The sequence below is a fragment of the Jaculus jaculus genome, chromosome 17 (assembly GCF_020740685.1).
Source record: "Jaculus jaculus isolate mJacJac1 chromosome 17, mJacJac1.mat.Y.cur, whole genome shotgun sequence".
NCBI classification, from domain to species: Eukaryota; Metazoa; Chordata; class Mammalia; order Rodentia; family Dipodidae; genus Jaculus; species Jaculus jaculus.
In genome coordinates, this window is record NC_059118.1 from 34010892 (window position 1) to 34032214 (window position 21323).

Here is a 21323-nt window from a genome sequence, read left to right on the forward strand (position 1 = left end):
AGAACATAGGCTTAATTTATTAGAAACAAGCAGATAAGTGATCTGATACTGTTGCAGCCAGGTTCTCGTTGCTGGTAGAAATCACCCAACCAAGAGCAGCTTGTGGAGAAAAGAGGTTTATTTTGGCTTACAGACTCAAGCAAAAGCTCCATGATGGTAGGGAAAATGATGGCATGAGCATAGGGTGGACATCACCCCCTGGCCCATATAAGGTGGACAACAGGAACAGTAGAGTGTGCCAAACACTGGTATAGGGAAACTGACTGTAACACCCATAAGCCCGCCCCCAACAATACACTGCCTCTAGGAGGTGTTAATTCCCAAATCTCCATCAGCTGGAAACCTAGCAGGACACCTAAGTTTATGGGGGACACCTGAATCAAACCACCACAGATACAAAGTTTAAAAACCTGGGCTGTAGAGATGGCTTAATTGTTAAGGTGCTTATCTACAAAGCCAAAGGACCCAGGTTCGATTCCACAGGACTCACATAAAACCAAGTGCACAAGGTGGCATATGCATCTGGAGTTCATTTGCAGTAGTTAGAGGCCCTAGTGTGCCCATTCTCTCTCCCTATCTGCTTCTTTCTCCCTCTCTCTCAAATAAAATATTTTTAGAAACTTAGTTTTTTAAAAGATATTATTTTATTTATTTATGTGAGAGAGGGGGGAGGGAAGGGAGAGAGAGAGAAAGGATAGGTATGCCAGGGCCTCTAGACACTACAATCTCCAGACACATGTGCCACCATGTGCATCTGGCTTACATGGGACCTGGAGAATTGAACCTGGGTCCTTAGGCTTCTCAGGCAAGCACTTTAACCACTAAGCCATATCTCCAGCCCAAAAAACTTAAATTTTTCATTCAACTTAGTAAAAGATTTTCCTAAATTAAAGCATGAAGAAGTAGGAAGAGGGGAAAATCCTTGTTTCCTAAATTTAAATCAAGAAATATTTGGGGGTGGTGAAATGCTTAGTGTTAAGGTGCCTGCCTGTAGCCGAAGGACCTAGGTTCAATTCCCCAGGACCCATGAAAGCCAGATGCACAAGGTGGTGCATGCGTCTGGAGTTTGTTTGCAGTGGCTAGAGGCCCTGGCATATCCATTCTCTCTCTGTCTCTCTGCCTCTCTCTATTTCTGAAACACATAAAGAAAAATACAAAAAATATTTGAAGTCTCAAAGTGACACAAGTATGGAAATGAATAATCAAAATATAACACAATTAAATCAGTTGTTTTATTTTGAATCGTCATACAAATAAATGAAAGTCAAGCCCAAGGAAATTTCAAATTTATTTTACAATGACACAAATATTGTTTATTTTTAGAAAGTAACACTGTAGCCTCTAGCCTCCTCCACAGCTAATCTGATTTCTTTTTTAGAAAAAAAATTTTTTTTGTTTATTTTTATTTGTTTGAAAGCAACAGAGAGAGAAAGAGGCAGAGAGAGAGAGAGAGAGAGACTGGGCACGCCAGGACCTCCAGCCACTGCAAATGAACTCCAGACACGTGTGCCCCCTTGTGCATCTGACTAACGTGGGTCTTGGAGAATTGAGCCTCGAACTGGGGTCTTTAGGCTTCACAGGCAAGCACTTAACTGCTAAGCCATCTCTCCAGCCATAATCTAATTTCTTTTTTTTTTTAATATTATTTTAAAGATTTTTATTTATTTATTTGAGAGTGACAGAGAGAGAAAGAGGCAGAGAGAGAGAGAGAGAGTGGGCACGCCAGGGCTTCCAGCCACTGCAAACGAACTCCAGATGCATGTGCCCACTTGTACATCTGGCTAACGTGGGTCCTGGGGAATCGAGCCTCGAACCGGGGTCCTTAGGCTTCACAGGCAAGCGCTTAACCGCTAAGCCATCTCTCCAGCCCCTAATCTAATTTCTTAATTTGGGAGCGAGACAACTTTTTCTCCTTGTGGTACAAGAGATAAAGCACAGATTGCCCCAGGCAAGCCCTGCCAGAGACACACCTATGGCTCTCAAGTCGCACTTTTAACCAGCACCCTAGTGATTTTCATGTATGCAATCTGCAACCTACACATTGAGAAAACAAGTATGAAGTTTTGTCAGAAATAGAGAAGATGAGAAAAACCAAATCTGGACTACCAGCAATAAATGCTTAAGAGCCCTGCTTATTTTAAAAACTTTCTATTTGTATCCCTTCTAAATCTGAATTGCCAGAATATATTTGCATCTCGAATCCATAAGCTAAGTTCATCCACATGCCCCAGCAACTCTCCTTCACAAAACATTCTTCAGATTGCTTTGTCAGTCATTTTTTAAGAACCCATGTTTGGTTAGAAACTGAACTAGGTACTTTCATCTATATCCTCATAACATGGCCAAGACTTCTATGTCATTTCTATCCCATAGGTTAGGAAAAGGTGCTTTTGGCTTCAAGAAATAGAAACTCAATTTAAGAGGTTTTAGATCAAAAGGAAAGGTACTGATTACAAGAGCAAAAATCCAGAGGTACTAGATTTCAGGACTAGTTGAAACAATGGCCCCACTGCCACCCTAGCCCCATCCCTTTAACATGCCATCTTCACCTTAAAGCTAGCTGTCCCCTTGGCTGTGAGAGAAGTTTCATCTTATTCACACTTGAGAGGAAGGGTTGCTGTCTTTCCATAGCATAACTAGTAAGGCCCAAATTAAAATCACAGTGGGAATGTAATAGAATTACTCTATTACTTTGAGAATAATATTTTTCAACCTTTGTTTTAGTACTGCCCCTACCCAAGGAGTTTTTTTTTTTTAGATGTTTTACATAATTATCCTTTCCTCATGAAATTATAGTAGAGATATGTTGCATATCTATTCATGTGCTATATGCATCACACATAAAATTTATTGAGAATGCATGACCTAGAGTTATTCAGATTCACTCTTGAAGCATTAAATATGGTCAGCTTTCCTTGAAGCTTATGTTCAATTGAGAGTATGGACACACAGCAAAAATATGAGTTCTGGAGAGAGAGAGGTCAGGAGTGAGTGGATACTGGGTGGACAAGCAGTAGAGGCCATTACTTAAGCTGAGAAGGAACAAATAACTTGTCCAAGTACTGGTAAGTGGTAGAAGCGATGCAGATCAGAAATTTTGGCTTTAACTACAACATACTATGCATTAGAATTTAGTCATCTTTATATTTTATTTTATTTATTCTATTCTATTCTATTTTATAATTTTATTTTATTTTTGTAGGCAAGCCCAACAGACTGGTCTTGATTTTGTTTATTTGTGAGTGTGTGGTGGGGGGGAGAGAGAGAGGGAGAGAGGGAGAGAGAGAAAAAGAAAAGAGAGAATTGGCATGCCAAGGCCTCCAGCCAGTGTAATTGAACTCCAGATATGTATGTCACCTTGTGTGCCTGTGCAACCTTGAACACTTTTGTTGCCTTGTGCATCTGGCTTACATGGGAACTGGAGAGTCAAACATGAGTCCTTAGGCTTTGCAGGCAAGTGCCTTAACTGCTAAGCCATCTCTCCAGCCCTATTCATCTATTTTAAATTCATGTTGGAAGTAACTACAAAATGGAGAGTAACTTGGAAATTAGCATCAGGCTGTCATGGATTCAAATACTTATTCTGTACTTAATTGCTGTGTAAACCACTTGAGATTTCTAAGTTTCATGTATTTCATCTCAAAATGTAGGTATACCTTCTTTATTACAGGGATTTAGGATTAAGAAATGATGACTAAAAAACTAAAATATGTAAAGTGTCAAAACAGTACCTTTATGTTAGGTCTGTTTCACTATTTCATTTTCCTTTTTAAAAAATAAGTGAAGTCTTGGAAATTTATGGTCCAAGCAATATAGTAATACCAGAATTATAAAATAATTAATTTAAAATCCATCTTTTGTTTCCTTTCAAAAGTTAGTTGTTTTTACAGAATGGATACTATAGTTAGCATACTTAGGAACTGTTATGTCCATAAACTTTATTCAGGTATGGTGACAATTCTATATACTATGATTTCCATAAATATTGAAGGTAAATCACATTTTAAATGGTTTCTTATATGTTCTGGTTGTAGAAATGCTCAATAAGCTGAATATTAGGTAAAAGGAAAATTTATATATTGGTTTTAGTTGTATGACAATGACCAGAAAAGCTGACATTTGTGAAAATTAAAGGTAGAATGTTTATTATTGTTCATCTTTATTTTCTAGGATAAATCTATTAGTACAAGCTTACCAGTTTTAGATTTAATAGATGCCATTGCACCCAATGCAGTTCGTCAGGAAATGATCAAGAGAGAAAACTTGTCTGATGAGGACAAGCTGAACAATGCTAAGTAAGTAAGCCTTCATGGTCTGCATTGGAATGCAGTGGCCTGTTCATCCTCTAAAATCTTTATGGGAAATCTCATTTGTGTAAAACTCTTATGGGGGATATGTTTTAGCCTTTTTATAAAGTTAATCTCATCAAAATATTCTTTTGTTAAAATATTTTAAGTGACAACACAGCAGAGAATAAACATCAAGATATTTTTTCTTGTTTTTTTTTCCAAGATATGCAATTTCTGTTGCTCGGAAGATTGGTGCCCGGATATATGCATTACCTGATGATCTTGTGGAAGTAAAACCAAAGATGGTTATGACAGTGTTTGCATGCTTAATGGGAAAAGGACTGAACAGAATAAAATAATAAAACATTTATCGTCTGCCACATTAAACACATTGAATGCCTCACAGTTTACAAAATTTTGAAATGTAGTAGGTATGAGAGTATTTGTATGCTAAAATAGTTATGCATTCATAAATGAGTTTAATATCCTGTTCATATTAGTTAGAATTTGTCAACTTTTTTGGGTAATATAATTTATCAATCAATCCTGATACTAGAATATCTTACCAGGCTGATATTTCATGATTAAATATTTTTATTTCTTAAAAGTCTTACCAAAACAAGACTAATTTTTCTTTTCATGGTTCTAAATGACCAATGTAAAAAAGTTTTTGCAGGTCCTGCTGTGAAATGAGTTTGGATTTTTTGATGTGTTACTTGATTTGGATTATAAATGTATTCAAAGTCATAATACAATTTAATCCTTTTATTTTCTTCCCATGACTATGTAAAACAATCTAAAACTCTAACCTTCCTGTAAATTTCTATATTATGTAAAATATTAAGGTGACAAGTATAGCTCATTAACACTAAGCTTTTTTATATATGAAAAATAATTCTTCAATAGACCCCAAATCACTCTTGTATAATTAGTAGGAGCTTTTTACTTAAATTTTAACTGCATTGCTCCTTTAAATGTCCTAGTTGGATAATATAGCTTTATCTATGACATGTAGCACATATTATATTACAGAAATCTGTGTGTATGTTAATACATGTGTATATATCTGTGAGAAATCTGTGTTTGTGTTAATTAACATACACACAGATTTCTCAGGTATATAAATTAATCACCTGAATTACCCAGGTTTTCTTATGGTATGTATAATTGGTCAGTCATCCAACCATCAAGTATTTCATTTGCCCCACATTGAGTGTAACACTTTTCAGTTTATGGATATCTGATCCATGAAGATTTGTTTTACAAATATTAATTATGAGTGTGTATACAGTTATTTTTCACAAGATTCCTTCTAAATATTTACAGTCAAATATTGGCCAGAACATCTCAAGTCATATTAATGCTATTCTGTTATCTTCTATTTATACTTGCTAGTTTCAGTCTACAATAAAACAGGTATAATTTAGTATATTTTCACCAAATAGCATTAGTAGAAAACAACAAAAAGCTAATATCCAACATATTTTCATGGGGTTTTCATAGCCCATAAACTGAAATGTTTAAGATTTGTGTTACCCAGTAATAGTTAAAACTTGAAACCTACTTTTCCCTGAATTTTTAGCAGTAAAGCAATTCTGCTCAGAAATGTACTTCCTCCATATACTTCAGTGCCAGTGAGAAATATGACTGTGCAAAAAAAAAAAAAAAAGCTGTCCTTTTAAGTTTTCCTTATACCACTGATTAAAACATGTTAAGAGTGAGAGTGCCTATGTGTTTAGAAAAGAATGTTTTCATTAAATGACCAACAGGTAGAATTATGAAATGCATCTTCTACAAAAGAGATTTCTTTCACTTTTATATGTTGATGTTGTTTTCTTATATGAAGATTAGAGTATGCTTTTAGTCTTTTCTGAAATTATTTAAATCATGTTTTCCTCTGACTTTTTTTTTCATCATTATATTTACTAAGCTCTCTGATTTACACGAAATTTGGCACTTTAAGGTGTTCTGTTTCTCACAAAGTATATTTAATAAAAATGCTGTGAATGTAGAAATGTGTATTTATTTTAAGAAACATAGCGCCTTAAAATTAGTCTATTATAACTTATTTCCACAAAAGAGTAACTCCTAAGTGAATTAATAAAAATGTTTTATTAGGCTATTTCTTGGGGAGTGAAGTTCTTTTTATTGCTTTCATATCAAGAATTTTATTAAAGAAAAACTGCATTATTACAAATTTGGTTTGTGTTGACATAATTTGAATGAATAAATTCATTAGCACAATCTATTGTCTGCTATGATCCAGGTGCTACATTAGACTCCAGGGATTTAGCTAAGAAAACTATATATACACAGAGTCTCCTAACATATCCTAGTGGAGAGAGATGATCAAGAAAGAGAGAATCCTTCAGAAGGAGTAAAGCAGGGTCATATGGGAAGTGACGTGGGGATTTTTATTTTGGACTGTGGTCGGTATAGAGAACAAGTGCAAATGACAAGAAACAGGCAAATGTGGCTCTAGGGTAATGAAAAGGAAGAGTGGGTTTAGAGGTAACTGGGGACTAGGGTCTATCCTACTTGTAGGACTATGTGTAAAACTTTTTTCTTCTCCGACTAGAGTTGTGATCTTTTGTTTTGTTTTGTTTTTTGGAGTAAGGTCTCATTCTAGCCCAGGCTGACCTAGAATTCACTATGTAGTCTTAGAGTGACCTTAAACTCATGGCAGCCCTCCTACTTCTGCCTTCCAAGTGCTGGGATTAAAGGCGTGTGCCACCATGCCCAACTGTGATCTTTTTGTTGTTATTGTGTTTGTTTTGTTTTGTACTTCTGAATTGGCTGCTTCTGAATGTAGCATACTACTGTTCATCATAACTCTACCATACCAATTCTACCATTGTTCTTTTCTATATCATATATACAAAATAAACTGACACATTATATAGGTGATGTAAACATACCTCAATTTATGCTAAAGAGTTTACTAAAGAAACAAGAGAAGGGCTGGAGAGATGGCTTAGCGGTTAAGCGCTTGCCTGTGAAGCCTAAGGACCCCAGTTCGAGGCTCGGTTCCCCAGGTCCCACGTTAGCCAGATGCACAAGGGGGCGCACACGTCTGGAGTTTGTTTGCAGAGGCTGGAAGCTCTGGCGCGCCCATTCTCTCTCTCTCCCTCCATCTGTCTTTCTCTCTGTGTCTGTCGCTCTCAAATAAATAAATAAATTTAAAAAAAAATTACAAAAAAGAAACAAGAGAAAAAGGATGTTCTGCATCTGAAATGATCCAAAGATTTGAAGTATAATTACATAACTGGCTTACCTAAAGTAGGCACAGCTCTCAAATACCTGGGAACCTCTCCTAGCATTATTGCTAAAGTAGGTTAGCATTCATACCTCTGACACTAGCCCCCGTAAGAGTTCTCTGGATAAAACCTCAGAAAATTGAAAAAGATTCAGATTAAAGTAAAATTTCTATCCCCATGTCTATCTACAAGTAGCTTTGAACAATCTAAATTTTTAACCTCAAATGCTGAAATTTTGGATGGGTAGGCTTAGAGTTCTGCTACTAACTCAGTATTTTGCAGAATTAAAGTATACAAGTACATGCACAGAGATAAACATGTACCTCTGTTTTCACTGGCCTACAGTAAAAGACTGACACTGCACCAAATATGCAGACTAGGAACTATATTAAGCATTACAGAATGGAGAGATTTGTCTAGAGACAAGACAGGAAACAAACCCTGAAATAACTTAATGGATTATCAAGCATTTTTGAAGTAAACACATGGGAAGTGTTTGAAAAAGTGGACAGCTAGTCTTTTAGAGAAGACTTAAAGAGGACTTAGATGAAAAAAAAATATGTTTAGGACATTTGGAAGTTAATGTAGAAAAAGGAATTGTATAAAGCAACCTGAATGGGTCAGGAAGTATTCCCCTCAAATTTAGGATACTCTGAAATAAAATTTAACACCTTAAAACCCTAAAATTTGCAGGTATAGTTCAGACTTTTTCCTAGAGTTGACTGTAGGAAGAAATACTAATTATAGGAGATATGTAATTTTAACCCTCCCCTCCTTAACTTTTAAAGATAGGAGACAAAAACAATCTTGTATAGTGGTTAATCGCTTTGAATAAAGTGTAATTAAAAATAAGTTATTCAAGGAAGTTGCACTTATTTTTAAAAGTATTTATTTTTATTTATTTACTTGAGAGAGGGAGAGAATGGGAATGCCAGGGCCATCAGCCGCTGCAAATGAACTCCACATGCATGCCCCACCTTGTGCATCTGGCTTACGTGGGTCCTGGGGAATTAAACCTGAGTCCTTAGGCCTTGCACTTTAACTGCTAAACCACCTCTTCTGCCCAGAAGTTGCACTTATTACTGAACTTCAGTTAGTTGTTGCCTATAGATCCATCTTTCAAGTTAGAAGTGATAAATGTAATAAAATGCGTTTGATGGATAGTCCATCCATAATATCTGCTCATCCAATGGTTGCATGTAACCTTTTTATTACATGTGAAGGCATCTGTAGCACGAGGAATATTAAAGCCAAGTTTAGCTCATAAACTTTATATATAACACATACAGAATATAACCTTTAGAAATGAAGGTCACTGGCTCACTAGAAATAAACTCTCCAAGTCTGGCAGCATGGGGGGGGGTGCTCCTGTCGGCTGCAGGCAGAATGCATCAGCATGGGAAATACTTGGACCATTCCTCCATGGATCTCAACTAAACGTCCGTTATCTCAGAGGCTCAGTGGCACAGTGCTGCACACTCACGGTGCAGCAGCAGGGCTGGCGGCGGGAAAACCACCTGCCAGGGCACCCTGGGCGTGGAGAGCGGTCGGGCGCGCCCAGGAGCCGGGAGGCCCCGCCCCGCCCCGCCAGGCCCCGCCCCCCGAGCCGGCCTTGCCGCAGGCCCGCCCCGGTGTCGTCGCCGGCGCGGGGATGGAGATGACGTGAGGAGAGTCGCGAACATCTTTCCTCGGGCGCCGCCGGGAGCCGGGCGCTCTCCGAAGCGGCTCTCGGAGCTCCTCTCCGGCCGACCTCGTCTTCGCCCCCGGCCGGGCCGCCCCGCGGCGCGGCCCCCGCGGCTCCTGGCACGGCCCCGCGCTCGGCTGCCGCCCTGGCGCGCTCCTCTCTGTCGTCCCCGGACGGGCGCGGCGCGGCGCGGCCGGGGCGCCGGCGGCTGGGCAGGGGACGCTGGCCCCGGGGTCGCGCCGGCGCGGCCGCCGGCCTGGGGCTGTCGGTGGAGGGCGAGTGCTGGCTGCGCGGGGAGGCGACGCCCTGCGGGGCCAACGGGCCGCACGCCGAGGCGGCCGCGGGAACCACGCACCCCTTTTCCACCCCCGGGGCGGGGCTGGGGTCCGGGCCGGGGCCGATGAGGGCGCCGCCTCCGTCTCCGGGCCTGCCGCCGTCGTGGGCCGCGATGATGGCGGCCCTGTACCCGAGCACGGACCTCTCGGGCGTCTCCTCCTCCTCCCTGCCCTCCTCGCCGTCCTCCTCTTCGTCGCCCGGCGAAGTGATGGCGCTGAAGGATGTGCGGGAGGTGAAGGAGGAGAACACCTTGAATGAGAAGCTGTTCTTGCTGGCGTGCGACAAGGGTGAGAGCTAGGCCCCTTCCTGCGCCCCTGGACGCCCCGGCCTCAACTTACCCGGGCCGTCCCGCGTTCGCGAGTTCCCGCCGCGCCGGCTGCCCGGGCGGGGGCGGGGTCGCCGCGGAGCCCCGCGCCCTGCACTGCCCGCTTAAGGGGCAGCCCAGCCCAGGCTTTCAGCCTCTGCCCTGCCCCTCACCGCGCGATCGAGCTGGTGCACGCCGCCGCAGCTGCCCCGGGGGAAGCTAGTCTGGGACCCTCTCCAGTCTGAAAATTCCAGGACCTTCTCTTAAGATTCTTCTTATTTATGGGCTATCACCTTTTTGTTTTCTTCCCTTATATTCTTACTCTTTTAAGAACCTTTCTTCTGCTAGGGACAGATGCCCATTGCCTTGGCCCAGCTGTGGTTGAGTGGTATTAGGTGTTCCGTTATCCTAAGAAGATACATATATTAGACAGGACTGGATAAATTCTGCCTTAATTCTCCAAACTTTTGTCAAACTTCGGAAACACCTTTGAGGGTTGATATTTTAAATTGCAAAGGTTTATTGTCCCAGAGGTTTTGCAGGAGTTAAAAGCAGTAAAAATAATTTTAGGGCAAAAAATGTTCCAGGAATGGTGGCGCTCGCCTTTAATCCCAGCATTGGGGAAGCAGAAGTAGGAGGATCACTATGAGTTCAAAGCCAGCTTGAGACTACATAGTGAATTTCAGGTCAACCGGGCTACAGTGAGACCCTACCTTGGAAAAACAAAACAAAACAAAAAAAGTATACAATATATTTTAGTATGCTTTTTTAAAATCTAGAAATCAACCGTTTGATTGCCACATTAAAAAGTCATCACATCAGCATGCTTCTGAGGGATGGATGCATATAATAAAAATAATAAGAACTTGATTACCCTCAGAATTTTATCTCCTATATGAAAAAAATATTGAAATTTTTCTGTTTGTGACTTTATGCAGCTTGCTATGTCATGTCCATGCTTCCTTAGGAAAACTCTGTTAGAACCATGCAGACTTTGAAACTCTGAATCCAGAGGACAGCTTATGGAAAGACAATTACAGGTGTTTTGATTTCGTTTGTTTGCCTGTGTATGTGAGTGGGTTTGAAGTAAATGGCAGCCTTTCTTACCCCACTTACAGCTTTTGAAGCAGGATTTTATATTTTTACACAACTACACTTAATCTTTGCCAGAAGGCCAAAAAGCAGTTAGTTAAGCAACTTTTAGAGAACATATTGACATGAACAAAGTCCACCTATTTCTATTATCAAGTCACTTTAACATTTCATATAGTGATAATAATATAAAAGCATTTGTTAAAATTCACCATAGACACCTTTTTTGAGTAGTCTTGGACATGAAAAGAAGTGCAGAATGTATGTCTATAGTGTCACAAAATTATGGCCTGTGGATAATGCAAAATTATTGGGTATTATTGGCATGGCTCACCTGCGTTCTTCCCCTAAACGATCCTTGAAAGAAGGGAAAAGAGTGTTGTACTAGAATGCATAAGTGGCCACTGCTTCCCCCCAGTTCATCATGTGTGGTTATTTAAAGCAAACAAAGTATGCCAGAAAAGGATTTGATATTCCTGTTAAGTGCAGATGGAGAAATGTCTCAATAGAGTAGGATTGGGGTAGGTATTTGTATGCTGTCTATGCTTAGGATTACTGCATATATATTTCAAAAAGCATTTTGACAGCTTTATAGCTTATCTATAGTACCTCTTGAAACAGTTTGATATTTGCCAGTTTCCCTTTTTACATTATTAAGAACTTTCGAGAGATTGGGGGATGGATGCAAGTTAAATTTACATGCTTTATTGAAAAAAAAAACTAAAATAGTTCTTGCACATAGTTTTGATATGCATTTATTTTTTCAAAAATTGAAGTTAGGAGAGCATACATTTTTGTTCACATGCTTGTGTTCATTAACACTGTTAAATCTTTTTAGTGTTGCCCAAATCAAATCTAAAAGTGAAAATTTTCTTGAATAGCTATCACACCCATTCTTACATTGAAATCTTCATCACGTCAAACGGCACACATTTACTTAGAAGTTGTTGGGGCAAAGTGCTCATGTGTTTTGTAGACCACTGTTATCCTTCACAGGGGCAGGCCATATAGGTGAGTGCTCTTGCACTTTCTAGCATGTGTGAAACTTATCACTGCAACCTTGAAAAGAAAAAATGCCAGGTCATTTAGTCCCCACAAGAACTCCATAAACCAGGTCTGTCCTGCATGTGCATATGTACCTATATGTCTCAGTTATCTTCATGTTACTTAGACTAGTTATTATTGAATGAATTTCAATCACTTATACCAGAAAAGGTGTCTACATTTACACTTACTAGTTGGAAATTAAACTTGCTTGATGTGGATATTTTAGAAAACCTTGATTTCTGTGTCTTACATTTACCTAGTAATAGTCAAAAGCAAGCATGCTATCCTTTAGTAGCCCCAGAGCAAATCACCTATTGTCCTTATCATTTAACTGTCCTATGTGTTTAAAGTGTTTATTATGGTCAACTCAAGGAAAACCTAGGAATTTAGAAAGGCAAAGCTTATGTAGATGAAATAACTGTATGTACTGGCAGTGGATAGGTGGTCCTTTAAAAGGTATTACAAATTAAGTAGTAAAAAGGGAAAGGACAGGAAAGATTGTATGGTTTGTAATAATTAGCTTTTATGTAAATAAATTCCATAGATTTAGATAGTTTATGATTCCAAGTAGGAGCCACTTAGTAATGGTTGTTATTGATCATCAAAATGGTCCAGGTCTAAAGGTAATACTGGGCTCTTTTTCATATGAGATGTAGAGGAAAAAATGAAAGTTTCTGTTCCAGGGCTGAAGAGATGGCTCAGCAGTTAAAGGTGTTTGCTTGCCTGACAGCCTGTGTTCAATTCCCCAGACCCATGTAAGCCAGATGCGCAAAGTGGCCTATGCTTTTGGAGTTTGTTTGCAGTTTCAAGAGGTCCTGGTGCACCATCCCCCACCCCCTCCTTGCAAATAAATAAAATATTTCAAAAGAAGCTTTCTGTTCCAGTGATTAAAAGTTAAGTTTGGGACTACCAAATGAACTTCTTTAGCAAGTATATGCATTTCTTTTTATACTTAGAGACTTTCATTTAGAGGCAAAGGCTAGTTAAATAAGAGCTCACTCCAAACATACTACTGTATTAGGTATTAAGTAGACCATGTCTTTTTTTCTCCCTCATTGAGAATTAGTGTAATGAAAGTGACTATTATATTTGTGAGAGGTTATGGTATCTCTCAGGCCTGCTAACTGGAAAAAGGATAATGTTTAAAAAGTGTTTAAACCAAGGAGTCAGACTAATTTTTAATTTAAAGAAACTGTTGAGTAGATGGTACATTTTAGAACATTTGTGAATGTAAACCCTTTAATTTGTTGATAATCAGTTCTTATGCAGAAAAGTATGAAATTGTTCAGTCTTTAGCTTCTTGAAGTATTTATGGGAAATTGAAGTTTTATTTTTAAATTTTTTTTTTTTGCCTATTTGTGTGTGTTTGTTGTTGTTGGTAGTGGTGAACACAGGGCCTCTCGCTACTGCAAATGAATGCCAGACACATCAATTTTTGCATCTGGCAAAAATTTGGGTGGCTTGGGAATTGACCCCCAGGCCCTCAGGCTTTGTAAGCAAGTGCCATCTTCCCAGCCCCAGTTTTTTATTAGTTGGTAGTCCCTTGACATTTCAACATGGGGTCAGAGAAGGGAAGCGGGCAGAACTTCACCTGTATGTCTGGGTTCATCCTAGATTGTGTTCTGTCACCTTGGTAATATGATTGCTACATTATATGGAAAGATGCTTTAGCTAAGTTCCTACATAAGCTCTGTGTATCTTGGGGCTAAGGATGCTTTTAAAATGTGCAACATTTCTGGAAGGCTTATTCCCCACTGTTTCATTAACACCTTATTTAATATATTTAATGGTACTTTTTGTTGTAGCTATTTGAGAAGAGATTTTGAAGGGTGTGAGGTTAGAGATGAAAGTGGTGGGAATTAAAAATATAGAGTACTGAGTATTGCTGAGTAGTTTTATGTTTATAAGCAGTATCTAATACAAAGATATGCCCTGTGAAGGAAGAATAATTTGTAGAAAGAAGAGGTGATGAGGGCACTGTAGAAATCATTCTACAAACATTTTACATTATCACTAGTTACAGCTCTTAAGGACTTTACACAAAGAAGCTTATTTATTTGAGACAGAGAGAATGGGTGTGTCAGGGCCTCCAGCCACTGTAAACAAATTCCAGATGTGTGTGCCACCTTGTGTATTTGGCTTACGTGGGTCCTGGGGAATCAAACCTGGGTCTTTTGTCTTTTCAGGCAACTATGTTAAATGCTAAGCCATCTCTCCAGCCCCCAAAAAGCTTTTTAAATGGTCAAAGTTTTAAGATTTACTAGATGAGAAATGTTGCCATAAGGAGTGATTATAGTTATTTTAATGAAACAAATGACTGGGAAGCTAGCTGCCTCACTATCATTTCTTGGTAGTGATCCCATAAGAGTGTTCTTTTATATTTTTAATTTGCTGCTATTATCTGTGTTATCAAAATATGTTCATGAAATTTCTAATTGTGTTAAGGCATTGGAAAAAAGTTTTATCAATAAATTAATGCATCCCCATCCTTCAGAAGTTTTTCTGTAATGAAGATGCTTCCTTGAACTCCAGTAAGGGCCAGTAAGGAAAAAAAAAAAAGTATGTTTGCACGTAGTAGATCTGCTTGAAGGGAAGAAGCAAATGCTCAGTGTAACCTAAATGGCCTATGTGTGATTGGGAAAATGGGATGTTCCTAGTGCACAGCCATCTGTCCTCTGGAAAATTCTAAAAGGTAATCACGTCAAAACCCTATCCATGCATGCTAAAAGGCTGAGGGAGGCTAAGGGAGTAACTGAATGTATAGACATTGTAACTCCCTATGTTTCTCTCTTTTTAAATTTTTTTGTTTATTTAATTATTTATTTATTTGATAGTGACAGAGAGAGAGAAGGAAGAAGGGAGGGAGAGAGAAGTGGGAAGGTGGGAGGAAGATAGAATGGGTATGTCAGGGCCTCCAGCCACTGTAAATGAACTGCAGATGCATGCATTTCCTTGTGCATCTGGCTTCCATGGGTCCTCGGGAATGTAACCTGGGTCCTTTGGCTTTGCAGGCAAGTGGCTTAACCACTAAGCCAATCTCCAGCCTCTCCCTGTGTTTCTCTGGGCTTTATCACAGTACAGAGAAGGGAAATTGGGCTTACCCTGGCACTTTATTTTGTGTATATACATATATATAAAATACATATATATTTGTTTATTTATTTATTTTATTTTATTTATTTATTTTTTTGGTGTTGTTTGGTTTTTCAAGATAGGGTCTCACTCTGGTCCAGGCTGACCTGGAATTTACTCTGTCATCTCAGGGTGGCCTTGAACTCATGGCAATCCTCCTATCTCTGCCTCCCAAGTGCTGGGATTAAAGGCATGCACCACCACACCACGCCCGGCTTTTTTTATATATATATTTTATATTTAAATATTTTTATTTATTTGTGAGCAGAGCTGGAGGAAGAGAGGTAGAAAGAGGGAAGAAGGGGAATGAATGGGCATGTCTCTTGTCACTACAAACAAACCCAGACACATATACCACTTTGTGTAGCTGGCTTTATCTGGGTTCTGGTAAATGAAGCCAGGCTGTCAACATATATATACATACACATATACATACATACATACATATATACATACATATATATATATATATATTTTTTTTTTTTCGAAGTAGGGACTCTAGCTCATGGTAGCCTTGAACTCATGGCAATCCTTTTACCTCTGCTTCCCAAGTGCTGGGATTAAAGGCGTATGCCACCATGCCTGGCCAAGCTGTCAATATTTTTTTTTCAAAATTTTTTTGTTTTATGTGTATTTGAAGGTGACAAACAGAGAAAGAGGCAGAGAGAGAGAGAGAGAGAGAGAATGGGCACGCCAGGACCTCTAGCCACTGCAAATGAACTCCAGACACATGTGCCCCCTTGTGCAACTAGCTAATGTGGGTCCTGGGGAATCGAGCTTTGAACCAGGGTCCTTAGGCTTCACAGGCAAGCGTTTAACTGCTAAGCCATCTCTCCAGCCCAAGCTGTCAATATTTTGCAAGCAAGTACCTTTAACCACTGAGCCATCTCCCCAACTCTACCCCTGGTACTTTTGTTGTTGTCATTGTTTGATTCTTTTGAATATTTTTATTTATTCATGAGCACAGAGAGAAACGGTATGGTGGGCAGGTCAGGCAAACTCTAGATGCATGTACCAATTTGCATCTGGTTTTACATGGATACTAGGGAATCAACCCAGGCCAGGAGGCATTGTGGGCATTTGCAGACATGAGCCTTTAACCAGTGAGCAATCAATCTCCTCAGACCTGGTATCTTAAATGCTGTTACATTTTTAAAATTTGCTGGCTGGGACTTGTTATGTTGATTGCATGGTACTGCAGTTTCAAAAACACTGGTCTAGAATGATCATAGTGAGCAGCAGAGTGGGGCAAGGCAAATTTAGAATGGTAACAAGACCCAGTTCTTAGAGGGCCTTGTAAACCATAGTAAAATTTGACCTTTAAAGGTGATAGAAAATCACAATGGTCATGTACTTGATATGTTTTGAAGTTTAAAAAGACCGGGCTGGAGGGATGGCTTAGCAGTTAAGGCTAAGCTAGAGGATCCAGGTTCAATTCCCCAGGGCCCACGTACGCCAGATGCACAAAGGGTTGCATGCGTATGGAGTTAGTTTGTAGTGGCTGGAGGCCCTGGCATGCCCATTCTCTCTCCCTCTCCTTTCTCTGTCAAATAAATAAATAAAAAATAATTTAAAAAAAGTTTATTCTGGCTACAGGGGGAAGAATGGGTTAAATAGGTGGAGCTAGAACAGAAGTGAGCAAACTGGTTCACATGTCATTAAGTCTGCCTGTGTTTGTAAAGCTTAGAAGCCAAGACTGCTTTTTGCATTTCAAATACATACATATATATATATATATTTTTTTTTTTTGTTGTTGTTGTTGTTTGTTGTTTGTTTTGTTTGTTTGGTTTTGGTTTTTCGAGGTAGGGTCTCACTGTAGCCCATACTGACCAGGAATTCTTTATGTAGTCTCAGACTAGTATTGAACACACAGTGTTCCTTCTACCTGTGCCTCCCCAATACTGGGATTAAAGGCCTACATCACCATGCTCAGCTGCTTCAAATATTTTTGAATTAAAAGAACATGGAAATGTTATGATTTGAATTTCAACATTTATAGCAATTTATTTGCGTGTGTGTGTGTGATAGTTATGCTAAGGTGTCTTGCCGCTGAAAATGAATGTCCGTTCAACTTTATATGGGTGGCTGAGGGATTTGAACCCAGGCTGGTAAAGCTTTTCAAGCAAGTGCCTTTAACCACTGAGCCACCTCCCCAGCCCCTATAGACATTTTTTGTTTGTTTGTTTTTTTGAGGTAGAGTCACGCTGCAGCCCAGGCTGACCTGGAATTCATTCTGTAGTCTCAGGGTGGCCTCCAACTCATGGCGATCCTCCTACCTCTGCCTTCCGAGTGCTGGGATTAAAGGCATGTGCCACCCTGCCCAGCTCTCTATAGACATTTTTATTGGAACACATCCACATTCATTTGTTCACATATGCTTCATGGCTGCTTTTGTGCAAAAGGGTCAGAGTGTTTGTGATTGAGATGTCACAGTTCACAAAACCTAGTATATTTACTGTATGGTCCCTTTTTTTTTGAAATAATTTTGTTGTTGACTCTTGATAAGTATAAAGTAGTATATGAGGAATACGGAAATACTGTAGGAAAAAGAGTCTGTGACTTGAATCTGAGTTCAGTTTGTACTGAGACAAGTAGTTGTTTTAAAGGAAGCATGAGGAAATAGAGAAGAGGGTCACTGGGAGTGAGTGAGTCTGGATTGCTGCCTGGGAGTTAGACTTCTGTCCTTTCACAGTGGCGAGGAAACTGGCTCTTGTTCTCAAGCATTGATTGGAACAAACAGTGGCCTCTTGGCAGCCATGAGTTTTCCCAGGTGTACATTTGAAGAGCATCATCCTAGTGATGCAGCCTTGAGTGGCTGGAACTGTTTTGTTTGTCTTTATGGAGCACAGAGAAGGGACTGAAATGACTTAAATGTTCAATTGGTATAATTCCTATGTAATAATAGATTGGAAAGGGGTTTATTTTTCATTCTGTGAAAAAATATATCCATTTTGCCAAAAAGTAAGTAGATTTTATTGCATTTCTTTTTAGTTGTTTAAAAAGAGAAGGGAGGCACATAACTCTTAAAAATTTATAAAATGAAAATATCATCTATCATACACAGTTTAAATTGAGACCTTGCTGTAGAGCTAGTTTCTTTTGTCTATTTCAAGTTTCCTCTTTTTACATATATACTCATCCTAAAATTTAAGGCTATCCTGTTCTATTTAAAATATAGCGCATAATTTTCAATGACTTGCATATATAAACTTTAGTAGTGCAATATTTAAAGAAGCAATGGCTGAAAATATTGCAGAATTAATGAAGGACCTAAGACCTTAGGTTTAGAAAGCCTAGTAGGCTCAAGAAGGATAGATTTTAAAAAATCCTCACCTAGACATGTGATGACAAAGCTGAGTTTATATAGGTAACATTTTCCTCCTACTAAGATACTGAGTAGATTCATCTGAGACAAGGTCTTAAATGTTATTTTCTAGTCATAGTGATAACTTTAAAAAATTTATTGGGAATTTTAATATATGAACATACTGGAACTTGGCCGTATTCACATCACATTATTCTCTTTTGCCATCTCTCTCCTTCCCAATAGTGATAACTTAATTTTTTTTATGTTTTTGTTCTTATTTATTTATTTGTGTATCTGGCTTATGTGGGTTCTGGGGGACTGAACCTGGGTCCTTTGGCTTTGTAGGAAAGCACCTTAACTACTAAGCCATTTCTCCAGCCCAGTGAATACTTTTGATGGGACTATTTATTCATCATGATTGGTATAGTTTTTGACTAAAATCATTATGAAGTATCTGTTAAGTTTTTGCCATGGAAGTTTAGTGTCCAAATGTTAAGTAGTAGTAGTAGTAGTATGGAGAAATTTTGTCACTAGTTTTCTTCTTGAGAGAATTAAGGAAATATGTTATCAAGAAAACTTCTTTCAAAATGTGTAGGGACTGCAAGGTCAAAGGTTAAAAAATACTAGCAAGTTTGCAGTTTTAACAAATAAAATTTTGGTACCTATTTTTCTTCCATTTATTTTAGTTTTCGTTTTATCTCTCCTGAAATTATTTATTTTTCCTTCTGGTTTCCACCCTTACTGTTCTTTCCTTGTTTCTTATTTGTAGACTTCTGTGGAGTAAATTTAAAAAGCAAAATGAAACAAAATCCTACCTGGCTTCCCCCCCCAACTAGCATTTCTTTTTGGATTTTTTATTTTTCTTATTTTTGGTAAAAATAGTTTCCATTTTTCTGGCATGAATAACTATTGTTTTGTAGCTATACTCAGGCAGAAAAGTCTGCCTGTTACTATCCAGTCAAGCATTAGCTCTAGTCAAGATTTAGAGTTTTGTTGAGCTGGACAGTACCTCGTTATTTATACTACATAGCTTCAATAATTGTGTGTGCGTGCGTGCGTGTGTGCGTGCAAGAGAGGGGGGGGATAGGGAGGAGTAAAGAGGGTTTCCTGGCAACTTTCCTCCTCACTGTATATATCCTAAAGTATACATATATTCATATTGCTTTTGAAAAGTATGTTTCCCCTCTGAAAACTATAATATCCTCTACTTCAGTCTCCTTTTTAACAACTATGATGTATGACACAATGTGTATGTGTCTGAGATATAAAACTAATCCTTTACATTTCTTTCCCTAGCTGCCAAACTTCATTTTTGAGCATTTTTTTAATTAAATTGCTTAACATATCTTCTGTAAGTTTCTCTCCTTGAATTTTTATTTCATGCTGCACAATTAAAATTTTTCTAGTTTTTATTTGCTTCTTATATATGTATTATTTAATCAAGGCACACTTTTTATCTAGAAAATCCAGTTTCTGTGTACATTTTCATGTGCAAAAATGAGTTTAGGAATCTAAAATTAGTTAATCTTAGCAGTTTACCACATATATGCACATAGATCACACTTACTCCACATAATCATCTCTTGTCTCCCTCCTACTCTCAATAAACTCTTTCTTCTTGCCTATTAGTCCCTTCCTCCTTTTATGTGTTTTTAGAATCATCTACTGAGTTTAATTAGGGTTGCTCTCATGGACATAGTAGGAGGTTATTGACTAGAGCATGGGCAACTTAGCAGTGGCTACACCGCTGTTAAAAAGTCTCCCTAGCTGGGCATGGTGGTGCATGCTTTGATCCTAGCACTCGGGAGGCAGAGGTAGGAGGATCGCTGTGAATTCGAGGCCAGCCTGAGAATACATAGTGAATAGTCAGCCTGGGCTAGAGCAGGAATCTACCTTGAAAAACCAAAAAAATAAAAATAAAAAAATAAATAAATAAAGTTTGTCTTTATCCTAGCAGCCATGACCTGCTAGTTGATTCTTAGGAAGGGGTGGGGACCTCATTCATCTTTTAATTCAACAAACTAAATTTTTCTTTTCAGCCATTTTTATTTAATATGTCTTAAATATTAAATTATGTTTGTATATTGTTATTTAGGTGACTATTATATGGTTAAAAAGATTTTGGAGGAAAACAGTTCAGGTGACTTGAACATAAATTGCGTAGATGTGCTTGGGAGAAATGCTGTTACCATAACTATTGAAAACGAAAACTTGGATATACTACAGCTTCTTTTGGACTACGGTTGTCAGGTACAAGGCTAGATGATTTTATCCAGTAGCTTCTAAAAAAATGTTAGATATGCCATGCTTTTATCTTTCCTTGTACTTTACTTTCTTTTTCTTTTCCCTCTTTCTTCCCATCCTTTTTCATTTTCTTCACCTCTTGTTTGGTTTCGAGCCACCAGAAGTTTACAAAAGAAACCCCCCAAAGTGATTTTTTTAATGTAGTATTTTAAATTGATTTGTATATTTCTTCCTTAATGTCAGTTTTCTCTACAATGGTTACAAGTAAATTATCATGAATTACTAAAAATGATTTTATTTTTATTACCTATGTTAACACTATTTGTTATTATGTAACTAAAAAATACCAAAAGTGTTCTAGAATTGTCAAGGGTATAGGTTTTTCTGTGATCCATGTTATTTGCAGGCATATATGGAAAATGTACCACACAAAACAGGTTATAGTTTTGTCCTTGATTTTCCCCCAGTTTTGTTACATTTTCTTTTTTGTTTAAAATTTAGTATTTTCTTTTGTCTAAATATGAGTGACTTGTTTTAAAACTGGGGAAAATAGACCTTTCTGTTTGTCTTCATATCATTCAGAAAGAAAAGCAAGCAAGCATATAAGTCTTAAAAGAATTCTAAATTTAAT

General features: G+C 38.4%; 2 protein-coding genes across 7 annotated transcripts in view; both read left to right on the forward strand.

Moving 5' to 3' along the window:
- Pls1 (plastin 1) overlaps positions 1-4870 on the forward strand; it is a 137940-nt gene extending 133070 nt beyond the window's left edge. For all 4 annotated transcript variants that reach the window (XM_045136626.1, XM_045136627.1, XM_045136628.1 and 1 more), the window contains 2 exons: positions 4171-4295; positions 4513-4870. In XM_045136626.1, coding sequence (XP_044992561.1) covers positions 4171-4295; positions 4513-4648 — 261 coding nt within the window. In that variant the 3' untranslated portion in view covers positions 4649-4870. The remainder of the gene's footprint in view (positions 1-4170; positions 4296-4512) is intronic.
- A 4793-nt stretch (positions 4871-9663) lies between these two features.
- Positions 9664-21323, forward strand: part of Trpc1 (transient receptor potential cation channel subfamily C member 1) — a 107397-nt gene continuing 95737 nt past the window's right edge. For 2 of the 3 annotated variants that reach the window (XM_045136789.1, XM_004663619.3), the window contains exons 1-2: positions 9665-9853; positions 20544-20698. In XM_045136789.1, the coding sequence (XP_044992724.1) occupies positions 9679-9853; positions 20544-20698 (330 nt within the window). In that variant the 5' untranslated portion in view covers positions 9665-9678. Of the gene's footprint in view, positions 9854-20543; positions 20699-21323 lie in introns of all 3 variants that reach the window. The other variant, XM_004663620.2, reaches the window with a different exon arrangement.